General features: G+C 40.6%; 2 protein-coding genes across 2 annotated transcripts; one reads left to right on the top strand and one right to left on the bottom strand.

The window, feature by feature from the left end:
* Window positions 1–6,478: 6,478 nt before the first annotated feature.
* LOC117338632 (uncharacterized PPE family protein PPE24-like) lies at window positions 6,479–7,468 on the top strand. Its single transcript, XM_033899989.1, has one exon. The coding sequence runs from the start codon at window positions 6,479–6,481 to the stop codon at window positions 7,466–7,468; it is 990 nt and encodes a 329-aa protein (XP_033755880.1).
* A 5,658-nt stretch (window positions 7,469–13,126) lies between these two features.
* On the bottom strand, window positions 13,127–14,313 carry LOC117338631. The gene has a single exon (XM_033899988.1). The coding sequence runs from the start codon at window positions 13,757–13,759 to the stop codon at window positions 13,127–13,129; it is 633 nt and encodes a 210-aa protein (XP_033755879.1). The 5' UTR covers window positions 13,760–14,313.
* Between the last annotated feature and the right edge of the window lie 3,392 nt (window positions 14,314–17,705).

The following is a 17,705-nucleotide window of genomic DNA, read 5'->3' as shown; positions in this document are numbered from 1 at the left end:
GACTTATGTAAAGTGTATGGTGTGACTAATGTAAAGTGTATGGTGTGACTAATGTAAAGTGTATGGTGTGACTAATGTAAAGTGTATGGTGTGACTAATGGAAAGTGTATGGTGTGACTAATGGAAAGTGTATGGTGTGACTAATGTAAAGTGTATGGTGTGACTAATGGAAAGTGTATGGTGTGACTAATGGAAAGTGTATGGTGTGACTAATGTAAAGTGTATGGTGTGACTAATGTAAAGTGTATGGTGTGACTAATGTAAAGAGTATGGTGTGACTAATGTGAAGTGTATGGTGTGACTAATGTAAAGTGTATGGTGTGACTGTACTGTAAAGTGTATGGTGTGACTAATGTAAAGTGTATGATGTGACTTATGTAAAGTGTATGGTGTGACTAATGTAAAGTGTATGGTGTGACTAATGTAAAGTGTATGGTGTGACTAATGTAAAGTGTATGGTGTGACTAATGTAAAGAATGACTAATGTAAAGTGTATGGTGTGACTAATGTAAAGTGTATGGTGTGACTAATGTAAAGTGTATGGTGTGACTAATGGAAAGTGTATGGTGTGACTAATGTAAAGTGTATGGTGTGACTAATGTAAAGAGTATGGTGTGACTAATGTAAAGTGTATGGTGTGACTAATATATAGTGTATGGTGTGACTAATGTAAAGTGTATGGTGTGACTAATGTAAAGTGTATGGTGTGACTAATGTAAAGTGTATGGTGTGACTAATGGAAAGTGTATGGTGTGACTAATGGAAAGTGTATGGTGTGACTAATGGAAAGTGTATGGTGTGACTAATGGAAAGTGTATGGTGTGACTAATGGAAAGTGTATGGTGTGACTAATGTAAAGTGTATGGTGTGACTAATGGAAAGTGTATGGTGTGACTAATGGAAAGTGTATGGTGTGACTAATGGAAAGTGTATGGTGTGACTAATGGAAAGTGTATGGTGTGACTAATGGAAAGTGTATGGTGTGACTAATGGAAAGTGTATGGTGTGACTAATGTAAAGTGTATGGCGTGACTAATGTAAAGTGTATGGTGTGACTAATGTAAAGAGTATGGTGTTACTAATGTAAAGTGTATGGTGTGACTAATGTAAAGTGTATGGTGTGACTAATGTAAAGTGTGACTAATGTAAAGTGTATGGTGTGTCTAATGTAAAGTGTATCGTGTGACTAATGTAAAGTGTATAGTGTGACTAATGTAAAGTGTGACTAATGTAAAGTGTATGGTGTTACTCATGGAAAGTGTATGGTGTGACTGTACTGTAAAGTGTATGGTGTGACTAATGTAAAGTGTATGGTGTGACTAATGTAAAGTGTATGGTGTGACTAATGTAAAGTGTATGGTGTGACTAATGTAAAGTGTATGGTGTGACTGTAATGGAAAGTGTATGGTGTGACTGTAATGTAAAGTGTATGGTGTGACTAATGTAAAGAGTATGGTGTGACTAATGTAAAGTGTATGGTGTGACTAATGTAAAGTGTATGGTGTGACTAATGTAAAGTGTGTGGTGTGACTAATGTAAAGTGTATGGTGTGACTAATGTAAAGTGTATGGTGTGACTAATGTAAAGTGTATGGTGTGACTAATGTAAAGTGTATGGTGTGACTGTAATGTAAAGTGTATGGTGTGACTAATGTAAAGTGTATGGTGTGACTGTAATGTAAAGTGTATGGTGTGACTAATGTAAAGTGTATGGTGTGACTAATGTAAAGTGTATGGTGTGAATAATGGAAAGTATGTGGTGTGACTAATGTAAAGTGTATGGTGTGACTGTAATGTAAAGTGTATGGTGTGACTAATGGAAAGTGTATGGTGTGACTAATGTACAGTGTATGGTGTGACTAATGTAAAGTGTATGGTGTGACTGTAATGTAAAGTGTATGGTGTGACTAATGTAATGTAAATTGTATGGTGTGACTAATGTAAAGTGTATGGTGTGATTGTAATGTAAAGTGTGTGGTGTGACTAATGGAAAGTGTATGGTGTGACTAATGTAAAGTGTGACTAATGTAAAGTGTATGGTGTGACTAATGGAAAGTGTATGGTGTGACTGTAATGTAAAGTGTATGGTGTGACTAATGTAAAGTGTATGGTGTGACTAATGTAAAGTGTATGGGGTGACTAATGTAAAGTGTATGGTGTGACTAATGTAAAGTGTATGGGGTGACTAATGTAAAGTGTATGGTGTGACTAATGTAAAGTGTATGGTGTGACTAATGTAAAGTGTATGGTGTGACTAATGGAAAGTGTATGGTGTGACTAATGGAAAGTGTATGGTGTGACTAATGTAAAGTGTACGGTGTGACTAATGTAAAGTGTATGGTGTGACTAATGTAAAGTGTGACTAATGTAAAGTGTATGGTGTGACTAATGTAAAGTGTATGGTGTGACTAATGTAAAGTGTATGGTGTAACTAATGTAAAGTGTATGGTGTGACTAATGTAAAGTGTATGGTGTGACTAATGTAAAGTGTATGGTGTGACTGTAATGTAAAGTGTATGGTGTGACTAATGTAAAGTGTATGGTGTGACTAATGTAAAGTGTACGGTGTGACTAATGTAAAGTGTATGGTGTGACTGTAATGTAAAGTGTACGGTGTGACTGATGTAAAGTGTATGGTGTGACTGTAATGTAAAGTGTATGGTGTGACCGTAATGTAAAGTGTATGGTGTGACTAATGTAAAGTGTATGGTGTGACTAATGTAAAGTGTATGGCGTGACTAATGTAAAGTGTATGGTGTGACTAATGTAAAGTGTATGGTGTGACTGTAATGTAAAGTGTATGGTGTGACTAATGTAAAGTGTATGGTGTGACTAATGTAAAGTGTATGGTGTGACTAATGGAAAGTGTATGGTGTGACTAATGTAAAGTGTATGGTGTGACTAATGTAAAGTGTATGGTGTGACTGTAATGTAAAGTGTATGGTGTGACTAATGTAAAGTGTATGGTGTGACTAATGTAAAGTGTATGGTGTGACTAATGTAAAGTGTATGGTGTGACTAATGTAAAGTGTATGGTGTGACTAATGTTAAGTGTATGGTGTGACTGTAATGTAAAGTGTATGGTGTGACTAATGGAAAGTGTATGGTGTGACTAATGTAAAGTGTATGGTGTGACTAATGTAAAGTGTATGGTGTGACTAATGTAAAGTGTATGGTGTGACTAATGTAAAGTGTATGGTGTGACTAATGAAAAGTGTATGGTGTGACTAATGTAAAATGTATGGTGTGACTGATGTAAAGTGTATGGTGTGACTAATGTAAAGTGTATGGTGTGACTGTACTGTAAAGAGTATGGTGTGACTAATGTAAAGTGTGACTGTAATATAAAGTGTATGGTGTGACTAATGTAAAGTGTATGGTGTGACTGTAATGTAAAGTGTAAGGTGTGACTAATGTAAAGTGTATGGTGTGACTAATGTAAAGTGTATGGTGTGACTAATGTAAAGTGTATGGTGTGACTAATGGAAACTGTATGGTGTGACTAATGTAAAGTGTATGGTGTGACTAATGTAAAGTGTATGGTGTGACTGTACTGTAAATTGTATGGTGTGACTAATGTAAAGTGTTTGGTGTGACTAATGTAAAGTGTATGGTGTGACTAATGTAAATTGTTTGGTGTGACTGTAATGTAAAGTGTATGGTGTGACTAATGTAAAGTGTATGGTGTGACTAATGTAAAGTGTATGGTGTGACTAATGTAAAGTGTATGGTGTGACTAATGTAAAGTGTATGGTGTGACTAATGTAAAGTGTATGGTGTGACTTATGTAAAGTGTATGGTGTGACTAATGTAAAGTGTATGGTGTGACTAATGGAAAGTGTATGGTGTGACTAATGTAAAGTGTGACTAATGTAAAGTGTATGGTGTGACTAATGGAAAGTGTATGGTGTGACTAATGTAAAGTGTATGGTGTGACTAATGTAAAGTGTATGGTGTGACTAATGTAAAGTGTATGGTGTGACTAATGTAAAGTGCATGGTGTGACTAATGTAAAGTGTATGGTGTGACTAATGTAAAGTGTATGGTGTGACTAATGGAAAGTGTATGGTGTGACTAATGGAAAGTGTGACTGTAATGTAAAGTGTACCGACTGGTCTTTGTCGTTCTGTTTTGGCGTTTTACTGGAACACGACTTTGAATAAAGTTTTACACATTCGACGAAATTCGACTCTCTGACTGCAAGACAACAACAAATTATAGAACTCTTATTTAATTTATCTGGAGCTGACCACAAACACATATCCTCGTTATTTGTCTTTCCACCCAAAACTACGCTTTCTACCAAATCGAAGTAGGGTCAATATGAAATTAAGACCTTGTTATAGTAACTAGTTTTTCCTATTGAATATTAAATTAGCCCGTACAATATTAGCTTCCGTTCCTCAGCGTGACGAGTCTGCTCCTTTTTAGACTTTTGACTTATTGATGAAAGTCTCGCGGGAACTTAATCTCTGGAATGATTAGAGTGAGTTCGGGATCCTTATATCAAGTAAGCTAATTATAAAAGATAGATACGAAACTTCAGATGTTGTCTTACGGTAGCCAGGACAACTTGTCCAGAGTTAATATTGAAAAGGATAACTTGTCCTAAGATAACACAAAAAAAATGGCAAATCGTCATTAAAACACTGAAAATGACAACTCGTCCGGAGTTAACATACAAAGGACAGCTCGTCCGTAGATAGCAATAGAAAGACAAGTCGTCAAGAGTATATATCAAATAGGACAACTCGTCCGCAATTAATACTTAAAAGGGACAATTTGTTCAGTACGCCCTTCTCCTCTAACTGGATCGCTTAGGCCGTATGCTAAACAGTTTCGCCATGTCACGTGCACATTTTTTTTTTCTTCTTCTTTTCTTTCTTTCTTTTTTTACTTCGAATAAAAAAAAACCTAGGCACTTACATGTCTTGCCAGCATGCAATCAGCTAAGCCTATTATACGGAGCCTAAGGAAACTTGATTGCGCAAGTGAAGGTGATCAAAAGTTGTGGAAGTGTTAAGAAAAAATGTGTCATGAAGAGATCGAAACCCCGAGTGGTTAACTATATAAAATCTGTCCGAGGACTGATTCGATATTCAGTAGTTAACGGTTATCGGTACAAATGTTATACTAATTCTCTCATTAACACCTAAACCTCCAGAGAATGCACTCTTATGTCCGTTTTAATGTCCGATTAGCCAACGAATTGACGATCAGGTCGTTTTGGCCGGGCAAGCTTTCAACCTTTGATTATCGTAACCCACATGTATACGGTACATTGGCCGGCGGCCTGACCTAAAAACCAACGGAAAACATCACCATACGTACTCCTCATACGGAAATCTATCCGAGACTCGGGTAAACGGATGATGTCTGGTTTACGATGGCTCCAATCATTCCACAGGGACCTTAGAAGTTTTTACAGTAAGCCTCGCCTCCTGTCTAATAATTCCACAGGGACATGAGAACCTTTTACAGTAAACCTCACCTTCTGTCTGAATAATTCCACAGGGACCTGATCAGGAATGTGTAGCAAATCATTCCACAGGGACCCAAAACCTTCCCAAGTACATTGTATGTGTAGCAAAATTTTCAGACGTTTTTGGAAGTTAGATTAAAATTCGGTAAAAATGTGTGACACAGCTGTATGTTGGTACTTCCTGTGGGACACAGCTGTGCATTGGTACTTCCTGTGGGACACAGCTGTGTGTTGGTACTTCCTGTGGGACACAGCTGTGTATTGGTACTTCCTGTGGGACAGATATGTATGTTGGTTCTTCCTGTGGGACACAGCTGTGTGTTGGTACTTCCTGTGGGACATAGCTGTATGTTGGTAATTCCTGTGTGACATAGCTGTGTGTTGGTAGTTCCGGTGTGACATTGATGTCTGGTGGTACTTACTGTGTGACACAACTGTGTGTTGGTACTTCCTGTGGGATACAGCTTATGTTGGTACTTCCTGTGGGACACAGCTGTGTGTTGGTACTTCCTGTGGGACTACCCAGACTTTGACCAGCTGGAAATCTTTTTCTCTTGAGATAACGTTTAATCAGGGTATCATATGTAATAAGATCGTAACCGGGAAATTACACCCGTCGACATCACACCCGTCGACATTACACCCGTCGACATTACACCCGTCGACATCACACCCATGGTCATTACACCCATGGACATTACCCCCGTCGACATTACACCCATGGACATTACACCCATGGACATTACACCTATGGACATTACCCCCGTCGACATCACACCCGTCGACATTACCTCCGTCGACATCACACCCGTCGACATTACCCCCGTCGACATCACACCCGTCGACATTACACCCGTCGACATTACACCCGTTGACATCACACCCGTCGACATTACACCCGTCGACATCACACCCGTCGACATTACACCCTTGTACATTACACCCGTCGACATCACACCCGTCGACATCACACCCGTGACCCGTCGACATCACACCCATGGACATTACCCCCGTCGACATTACACCCTTGTACATTACACCCGTCGACATCACACCCATGGACATTACACCCGTCGACATCACACCCTTGTACATTACACCCGTCGACATCACACCCGTCGACATCACACCCATGGACATTACCCCCGTCGACATTACACCCTTGTACATTACACCCGTCGACATCACACCCGTCGACATTACACCCGTCGACATTACACCCATGGACATTACCCCCGTCGACATTACACCCGTGGACATTACACCCGTCGACATTACACCCATGGACATTACCCCCGTCGACATTACACCTATGGACATTACCCCCGTCGACATTACACCCGTCGACATCACACCCGTCGACATTACACCCATGGACATCACCCCCATGGACATTACACCCGTCGACATAAAAAAAACACCCTTGTACATTACACCCGTCGACATCACACCCGTCGACATTACACCCGTCGACATTACACCCATGGACATTACCCCCGTCGACATTACACCTATGGACATTACCCCCGTCGACATTACACCCGTCGACATTACACCCATGGACATTACCCCCGTCGACATTACACCTATGGACATTACCCCCGTCGACATTACACCCGTCGACATCACACCCGTCGACATTACACCCATGGACATCACCCCCATGGACATTACACCCGTCGACATCACACCCGTCGACATTACACCCATGGACATTACCCCCGTCGACATTACACCCGTCGACATTACACCCATGGACATTACCCCCGTCGACATTACACCTATGGACATTACCCCCGTCGACATTACACCCATGGTCATTACACCCGTCGACATTACCCCCATTGACATTACCCCCATCGACATTACACCCATGGACATTACCCCCGTCGACATTACACCCGTCGAGATTACGCCCGTCGACATTACACCCGTCGACATTACCCCCATTGACATTACCCCCGTGGACAAAAAAAACATTCCATAAGTATTTTATAATTGGGAATATTAAACTACTTTCACATACAATATTATACTGTTCCGCACTAAGGACTTATAAGCAAACTGTCATCTTATGGAATCAGTGAAAAATATATCAAATGGACAGCCAGCTTCATCATCAACAGGAAACAAAGGTATCCTCCGGAGTTCCCCCAGGGATCGGCACTCGGGCCAACATTGTTATTCATCTACATAAATAATGACCCAGCAGATACTATTCAGTCAGATGTTTATCTATTTGCGAACGACAAGTTATTCAGATGCATATTCAGGATGACCTTGATCACCTGTCAGCTTGGAGTGATAAATGGCTTCTTCAATTTCACCCCTAAAAATGCAAATCGATGCGCATAGGCAGGCATAAGGATGAACGAAAATATTTTCTAAAATATGAAGAATTACAGGAAGTGGGAAAGGAAAAGGACTTGGGAATAATTATAGATCAATCTCTATCTTTCGATGAACATATAAGTACCAAAGTTAAGAAAGCAAATTCTTTGTTTGGGTTAATAAGACGGTCTTTTAATATTTAAAAAGAATACAACTTCCCGTTGTACAAGACTCTGGTTAGAGTCCATCTCGAATATGGAAATGTTGTATGGCACCCATATAAAGTTAAACACATTGATATGATTGAAGCTGTACAATGGAGGGCAACCAAGCAGTTACCTGGATTTAGGGACATGTCCTATTCCGATAGATTAAATTACCTACACTCGCTTTCAGACGGATGAGGGGCGATATGATAGAAGTCTTGCAATTTGACTAGCTATATCAGCGATATCAAAGCTGCGGATTTCTCAAGCTCTGTATCGACGAGATTCAAAGACACGGAATAAGAGGACATGCTAAAAAGTTATTTCCGCAGCATTCTCGGCTTGATCTAAGGAAACACTCTTTTGGTCTGCGCGTTGTTAGAATATGGAGCAATCTCCAAAAACATGTTGTCTTAGCACCAACAGTAATTTCTTTCAAAAATATTCAAAATAAAAAATAATTCCTTGAACCGGTTTACCTACATGTACATTGTACAAACTATGATCTTCCTATCTACCTACACCTACATTGTACAAACTATTGTCTTCCTATTTACCTACTTCTACATTGTACAAACTATTGTCTTCCTATCTACCTACACCTACATTGTACAATCTATGATCTTTCTATCTACCTACACCTACATTGTACAAACTATTGTCTTCTAACTACCTACACCTACATTGTACAAACTATTATCTTCCTATCTACCTACACCTACATTGTACAAACCATTGTCTTCCTATTTACCTACTTCTACATTGTACAAACTATTGTCTTCCTATCTACCTACACCTACATTGTACAAACTATTGTCTTCCTATCTACCTACACCTACATTGTACAAACTATTGTCTTCCTATCTACCTACACCTACATTGTACAAACTATTGTCTTCCTATCTACCTACACCTACATTGTACAAACTATGATCTTCCTATCTACCTACATGTACATTGTACAAACTATTGTCTTCCTATCTACCTACACCTACATTGTACAAACTATGATCTTCCTATCTACCTACATGTACATTGTACAAACTATTGTCTTCCTATCTACCTACACCTACATTGTACAAACTATTGTCTTCCTATCTACCTACACCTACATTGTACAAACTATGATCTTCCTATCTACCTACATGTACATTGTACAAACTATTGTCTTCCTATCTACCTACTTCTACATTGTACAAACTATTGTCTTCCTATCTACCTACACCTACATTGTACAAACTATGATCTTCCTATCTACCTACATGTACATTGTACAAACTATTGTCTTCCTATCTACCTACATGTACATTGTACAAACTATGATCGTCCTATCTACCTACACCTACATTGTACAAACTATTGTCTTTATATCTACCTACACCTACATTGTACAAACTATTGTCTTCCTATCTACCTACATGTACATTGTACAAACTATGATCTTCCTATCTACCTACACCTACATTGTACAAACTATTGTCTTCCTATCTACCTACACCTACATTGTACAAACTATTGTCTTCCTATCTACCTACATGTACATTGTACAAACTATGATCTTCCTATCTACCTACACCTACATTGTACAAACTATGATCTTCCTATCTACCTACATTGTACAAACTATTGTCTTCCTATCTACACACACCTACATTGTACAAACTATTGTCTTTATATCTACCTACACCTACATTGTACAAACTATTGTCTTCCTATCTACCTACATGTACATTGTACAAACTATTGTCTTCCTATCTACACACACCTACATTGTACAAACTATTGTCTTCCTATCTACACACACCTACATTGTACAAACTATTGTCTTCCTATCTACCTACACCTACATTGTACAAACTATTGTCTTCCTATCTACCTACACCTACATTGTACAAACTATTGTCTTCCTATCTATCTACATTGTACAAACTATTGTCTTCCTATCTACCTACACCTACATTGTACAAACTATTGTCTTCCTATCTACCTACACCTACATTGTACAAACTTTTGTCTTCCTGTCTACCTACATGTACATTGTACAAACTATTGTCTTCCTATCTACCTACACCTACATTGTACAAACTATTGTCTTCCTATCTACCTACACCTACATTGTACAAACTATTGTCTTCCTATATATTCCTATAGCAGACACAAGGATCTGACATACCAACTACGGCCATATTCACCATATAATCTATCTTAAAAGTATATTTCCAACTCAGAAAAGTAATTTGGTAATAAAGGATATGTTTCGTAGATTATTTTGGTGAAGATTGTGTTGTCACAGTCTTACCATCACTGAAGATTACCTGAGTATAAAGGTCATATATAAACAAATCAACAATATATCTATAAATGCTATTGTAAATATATACCTGTCTATAAAGTCCACCCGTTTAGTTTACACATTCTATTGTATATATACACCTGTCTATAAAGTCCACCCGTCTAGTTTACACATTCTATTGTATATATAAACCTGTCTATAAAGTCCACCCGTTTAGTTTACACATTCTATTGTATATATAAACCTGTCTATAAAGTCCACCCGTTTAGTTTACACATTGTATTGTATATATATACACCTGTCTATAATGTCCACCCGTTTAGTTTACACATTCTATTGTTTATATACACCTGTCTATAATGTCCACCCGTTTAGTTTACACATTCTATTGTTTATATACACCTGTCTATAAAGTCCACCCGTTTAGTTTACACATTCTGTTGTATATATACACCTGTCTATAAAGTCCACCCGTTTAGTTTACACATTCTATTGTATATATAAACCTGTCTATAAAGTCCACCCGTTTAGTTTACACGTTCTATTGTATATATACACCTGTCTATAAAGTCCACCCGTTTAGTTTACACATTCTATTGTATATATACACCTGTCTATAAAGTCCACCCGTTTAGTTTACACATTCTATTGTATAACCCTTTCCTGGTTACATCAGACGTGTCTACACGGGAGCACGTGTCTCGTGGCTCTGTACACAAACCAGTGATTATAACCTAAAGACATGTGTCGTAAAACTGGTGTTTGTGTATAAAATGGTACTTTTATAGAAACGAGGACCAGATCGAACCCCACCATAGGGGAGGTCATATGCCATTGTATTTGAAATGTGATAGCCATCTCCATGGAAACAGAAACTAAAAGCCAAACCGAACTTTAATAAGCATGCTGTGGAGAATTGGAAACCACAAATATTCCTACAGGGTTACGACCATATCATATGCGACAAATTGATACTGGCTTTTAAAAATGGAATTGTGATGGCGTGACGAACCAGGAATCAGGAATTATTAAACTCTGTTAACACATACAGTTACTAATACACGCTTAACACGAAACTAATACATGACTTTAACAAATTCAATTTAAGAGTGTTTCGAGAAACTTGAATACGAATATAAAATACTTCAAAGGTCCTTGCGCTTCAGAAAAGTGCTATTCTTAAACACACGTTGGCCATATGTTTTCTAGTCCAGTAAAACCTCCTTAATGTAATGCTAGTATTTACCAGGTACGTGCCCCGAGGATTACTTTACAGAATTGTTTATAATTTTACACACAGGTGTTTCGACCTTCGGGAAGAAATCGCCGCAGTTCTTCATCGAAACACGTATATACTGTGTTTAGTGTGAGTCATGTGTGTTAAAGTCAGCAAAAAATCACTGATTTGGGCTATTTCTATGATATCACTTTCATAAAGATGTTGATATCAATATTTGCTCTGTTTTGTACATACACAATAAATCAATCATTTGATCCAAGCCCATGACCTTGACCTTGACAAAGTCTGGTTTGACAGGTACACACACAGGACAGTGATACTATATAGTATTCATTTTTAGTCTGTAACATTTCAATTAATAATTTATAACGGGTTTCACGTGGCTGAACATTGAACGTGACGATATATCCAGCTAGACCCGTTAATTATTAAACACTACAGGCAAGTATTTCATACGGGTTTACAATAAAACTATACATGTGCAAATGCTATGGGTTCAGGTCTTGATCTTAATCTAGCTTGTAGGAACTTCTCTTTAGCTATAGAGGCTCGGTTTGACTGGATTTTGAGTAGTAATTTACACATTCTGAAACCATATAACATTCTGTAAGGTTTTAGTATGTGTATAATAATTTTTAGTGATGAGAAAACTAATATCATATCTTATTCCCGTAACCGAGACCCTGTGCTGTACATGGTGTGATAACAATGCTTTCATGTGTCATGTCACAAACATATAAAATGCAATGTAAGTCCGTGGTCATAACGACTTGTACCTGGTGAAAATTTTAAAATGTTACATGGTTTGAGAGTGTAAGGTTTGAGAGTGTAAGGTTTGAGAATGTAACGTTTTAGAGTGTAAGGTTTGAGAGTGTAACGGTTTAGAGTGTAAGGTTTGAGAGTGTAAGGTTTGAGAATGTAACGTTTTAGAGTGTAAGGTTTGAGAGTGTAACGTTTGAGAGTGTAACGGTTTAGAGTGTAAGGTTTGAGAGTGTAAGGTTTGGGAGTGTAAGGTTTGAGAGTGTAAGGTTTTAGAGTGTAAGGTTTTAGAGTGTAAGGTTTTAGAGTGTAAGGTTTGGGAGTGTAACGGTTTAGAGTGTAAGGTTTGAGAGTGTAAGGTTTGAGAATGTAACGTTTTAGAGTGTAAGGTTTGAGAGTGTAACGTTTGAGAGTGTAACGGTTTAGAGTGTAAGGTTTGAGAGTGTAACGGTTTAGAGTGTAAGGTTTGAGAGTGTAACGGTTTAGAGTGTAAGGTTTGAGAGTGTAACGGTTTAGAGTGTAAGGTTTGGGAGTGTAACGGTTTAGAGTGTAAGGTTTGAGAGTGTAACGGTTTAGAGTGTAAGGTTTGAGAGTGTAACGGTTTAGAGTGTAAGGTTTGAGAGTGTAAGGTGTGAGAATGTAACGTTTTAGAGTGTAAGGTTTGAGAGTGTAACGTTTGAGAGTGTAAGGTTTGAGAGTGTAAGGTTTGAGAGAGAGATGATAATTTGAACTGGTTAGGGGACTATATAACTGTCTTATCTATCTTTTAAACATTAAAACATAACATTCGGAAATCTGAGTAGTAATACAAACAAATCACTTACCAAGGCTTGTATCAAATCCCCCGAGGTATTCCGAAGTCGTGAATTGTCTCACCATACAACTTTTGCCAGTTCCTTCTGGACCCACTACAAGCACCCTAAACGGCACACCAGTTCCCCCTGAACCCGTACTATTTCCAAAGCTGCTCTGTGATAGGGAGCTGGACGTTCTCGATAAACATCCCATTTCACTCCCGGATGACAGGATGCTGTTCGTACTCCTGGATCTAAGAGAATCTCCGCGATTCACGATCCCTTTAGGAGTCAGCTCGAATGTCCGGAGTCTGTAGAAATCAGGGTCAGTTTCGTCGTCCCCGCACCCTTCTGACGTGTGACGTAACGACCCGAGGTTCGGCTTTTTATACGTGTTTTTGGTCGGAAGGCTGCTTGTCCGAGGACGAATGTCAAGGTCGAACGCCTCCAAACTTTTCTTTTTCGATTTCTTGACAGAGGATGACCTGCTCCTTGGTCTTGGTGAGACGTTGAGCATGTTGAAGTTGACCTCCCCTAGCAGAGGACTCGGAACCCTGTGTCGGTAGGGACTGTTATTGTACTCCTTCTGACCAAACTTTGTCTCTCCTTCACTAACCTCATCCACAGTCAAAAAAGTCATCGAACAAGAAGACATATTTGTAGCGAAAACTAAATACAATCCATAAAATAAAGAAAATGGTCCCCTACTTCACGTAATTATTCTGTCTTAAACATAGAGAGCCAACGAGGAAACACTCGTATATTCCAAAGAACGCGTATTCACTACAAATTTCGAAAAACAAATGTCAAGAACTTCTGATTTCTATACAATAACACTGTTCTTACGGAGCGGGCGGTCTCAACAGGTAAACAATTGCTCGGGTGTCGTTAGTCCGCGCGCTCCATCAGAACTGCGGTCTCACAGATTGCTGTTACCGGTCTGTATAGGGAGGGACACAGAAAAGAGGGACAGCCATACTCTGTTGACATACTCCACTTAGCGTTTAATGGCTTCGTGGACAGAAATTATCTATTTTCAATATCCGTCGTGTGACTGGCGATCTGGTGTCCATTAGCACATATCATTCTCTTAGTCGGCGACAAAGACATGTTTGTAAACAAAAATGTGTACCGCAGAACCTTATCACGTGCGAGTTAACCGTTCCCAGCCAATTGCATTGCATATTTCACTATCTGACGTGCTGGTGACATCAATGACAGCGTTATAGTAACATTGCCTTTGTTACGATGTCCCCCATTGGATACAAATTCGGTGGTGGGTAGTTTACTCACATTCCATTGGTTTGTCGGTTTGGTGGCGTCCACAGCCTCTCCAGAAACACCAGCTATGCGATGTATGTGTTTTGGTTCGCCACACGCAGTGGCTAATCGCGACTGTTTCTATCTGCTATGAGACAGAGCATATATTCGATACGATGAGCGATGCGTTGAAAGCATGCTCATTTTCAGCTTGTTACGGGCAGTTATCGATAGTTAAATTACGTCCAGATTATAAAGAATTGTCCGGGATCCTAACGTAATTTTCTCTCTCAGTGTGTTTAGTCACGCCAAAGCTTCCGAACTACTGGATGTTATTGCTGTATCAGAGAAACAATGAAAAGCGTTCTATGGACCTAGGATAATACTAGGACTAACGTCAGTACATCCTGTGTTACCTACACTATACACGTCTGTACCTCCTGTGTTGCCTACACTACACGTCTGTACCCCCTGTGTTACCTACACTACACGTCTGTACCTCCTGTGTTACCTACACGTCTGTACCCCCTGTGTTACCTACACGTCTGTACCTCCTGTGTTACCTACACTACACGTCTGTACCCCCTGTGTTACCTACACTACACGTCTATACCTCCTGTGTTACCTACACTACACGTCTGTACCTCCTGTGTTACCTACACGTCTGTACCTCCTGTGTTACCTACACTACATGTCTGTACATCCTGTGTTACCTACACTACACGTCTGTACCTCCTGTGTTACCTACACGTCTGTACCTCCTGTGTTACCTACACTACACGTCTGTACCTCCTGTGTTACCTACACTACACGTCTGTACCTCCTGTGTTACCTACACGTCTGTACCCCTGTGTTACCTACACTACACGTCTGTACCTCCTGTGTTACCTACACTACACGTCTGTACCTCCTGTGTTACCTACACTACACGTCTGTACCCCCTGTGTTACCTACACTACACGTCTGTACCTCCTGCGTTACCTACACTACACGTCTGTACCTCCTGTGTTACCTACACGTCTGTACCTCCTGTGTTACCTACACTACACGTCTGTACCCCCTGTGTTACCTACACGTCTGTACCTCCTGTGTTACCTACACTACACGTCTGTACCTCCTGTGTTACCTACACTACACGTCTGTACCTCCTGTGTTACCTACACTACACGTCTGTACCTCCTGTGTTACCTACACTTCACGTCTGTACATCCTGTGTTACCTACACGTCTGTACCTCCTGTGTTACCTACACTACACGTCTGTACCTCCTGTGTTACCTACACGTCTGTACCTCCTGTGTTACCTAAACTACACGTCTGTACCTCCTGTGTTACCTACACTACACGTCTGTACCTCCTGTGTTACCTACACTACACGTCTGTACCTCCTGTGTTACCTACACTACACGTCTGTACCTCCTGTGTTACCTACACGTCTGTACCCCCTGTGTTACCTACACTACACGTCTGTACCTCCTGTGTTACCTACACTACACGTCTGTACCTCCTGTGTTACCTACACTACACGTCTATACCTCCTGTGTTACCTACATTACACGTCTGTACCTCCTGTGTTACCTACACTACACGTCTGTACCCCCTGTGTTACCTACACTACACGTCTGTACCTCCTGTGTTACCTACACGTCTGTACCTCCTGTGTTACCTACACTACACGTCTGTACCTCCTGTGTTACCTACACGTCAGTACATCCTGTGTTACCTACACGTCTGTACCTCCTGTGTTACCTACACGTCTGTACCCCCTGTGTTACCTACACTACACGTCTGTACCCCCTGTGTTACCTACACGTCTGTACCTCCTGTGTTACCTACACGTCTGTACCTCCTGTGTTACCTACACTACACGTCTGTACCCCTGTGTTCCCTACACTACACGTCTGTACATCCTGTGTTACCTACACGTCTGTACCTCCTGTGTTACCTACATTACACGTCTGTACCTCCTGTGTTACCTACACTACACGTCTGTACCTCCTGTGTTACCTACACTACACGTCTGTACCTCCTGTGTTACCTACACGTCTGTACCTCCTGTGTTACCTACACTACACGTCTGTACCTCCTGTGTTACCTACACTACACGTCTGTACCCCCTGTGTTACCTACACTACACGTCTGTACCTCCTGTGTTACCTACACTACACGTCTGTACCTCCTGTGTTACTTACACTACACGTCTGTACCTCCTGTGTTACCTACACTACAGGTCTGTTCCTCCTGTGTTACCTACACTACACGTCTGTACCTCCTGTGTTACCTGCACTACACGTCTGTACATCCTGTGTTACCTACACTACACGTCTGTACCTCCTGTGTTACCTACACGTATGTACCTCCTGTGTTACCTACACTACACGTCTATACCTCCTGTGTTACCTACACTACACGTCTGTACCTCCTGTGTTACCTACACGTCTGTACCTCCTGTGTTACCTACACGTCTGTACCTCCTGTGTTACCTACACTACACGTCTGTACCTCCTGTGTTACCTACACTACACGTCTGTACCTCCTGTGTTACCTACACTACACGTATGTACCTCCTGTGTTACCTACACGTCTGTACCTCCTGTGTTACCTACATTACACGTCTGTACCTCCTGTGTTACCTACACTACACGTCTGTACCTCCTGTGTTACCTACACTACACGTCTGTACCTCCTGTGTTACCTACACGTCTGTACCTCCTGTGTTACCTACACTACACGTCTGTACTTCCTGTGTTACCTACACTACACGTCTGTACCCCCTGTGTTACCTACACTACACGTCTGTACCTCCTTTGTTACCTACACTACACGTCTGTACCTCCTGTGTTACTTACACTACACGTCTGTACCTCCTGTGTTACCTACACTACACGTCTGTTCCTCCTGTGTTACCTACACTACACGTCTGTACCTCCTGTGTTACCTGCACTACACGTCTGTACATCCTGTGTTACCTACACTACACGTCTGTACCTCCTGTGTTACCTACACGTATGTACCTCCTGTGTTACCTACACTACACGTCTGTACCTCCTGCGTTACCTACACTACACGTCTGTACCTCCTGTGTTACCTACACGTCTGTACCTCCTGTGTTACCTACACTACACGTCTGTACCCCCTGTGTTACCTACACGTCTGTACCTCCTGTGTTACCTACACTACACGTCTGTACCTCCTGTGTTACCTACACTACACGTCTGTACCTCCTGTGTTACCTACACTACACGTCTGTACCTCCTGTGTTACCTACACTTCACGTCTGTACATCCTGTGTTACCTACACGTCTGTACCTCCTGTGTTACCTACACTACACGTCTGTACCTC

Source organism: Pecten maximus, chromosome 11 (genome assembly GCF_902652985.1).
Source record: "Pecten maximus chromosome 11, xPecMax1.1, whole genome shotgun sequence".
NCBI classification, from domain to species: Eukaryota; Metazoa; Mollusca; class Bivalvia; order Pectinida; family Pectinidae; genus Pecten; species Pecten maximus.
The sequence above is the reverse complement of the archived record's forward strand: the minus strand, read 5'-3'. Positions and strand labels throughout refer to the sequence as shown.

Excerpts from the sequence above, each read along its gene's own strand:
- LOC117338632 (XM_033899989.1), top strand. The coding sequence starts at position 6,479 with ATGGACATTACCCCCGTCGACATTACACCCTTGTACATTACACCCGTC.
- LOC117338631 (XM_033899988.1), bottom strand. The coding sequence starts at position 13,759 with ATGTCTTCTTGTTCGATGACTTTTTTGACTGTGGATGAGGTTAGTGAA.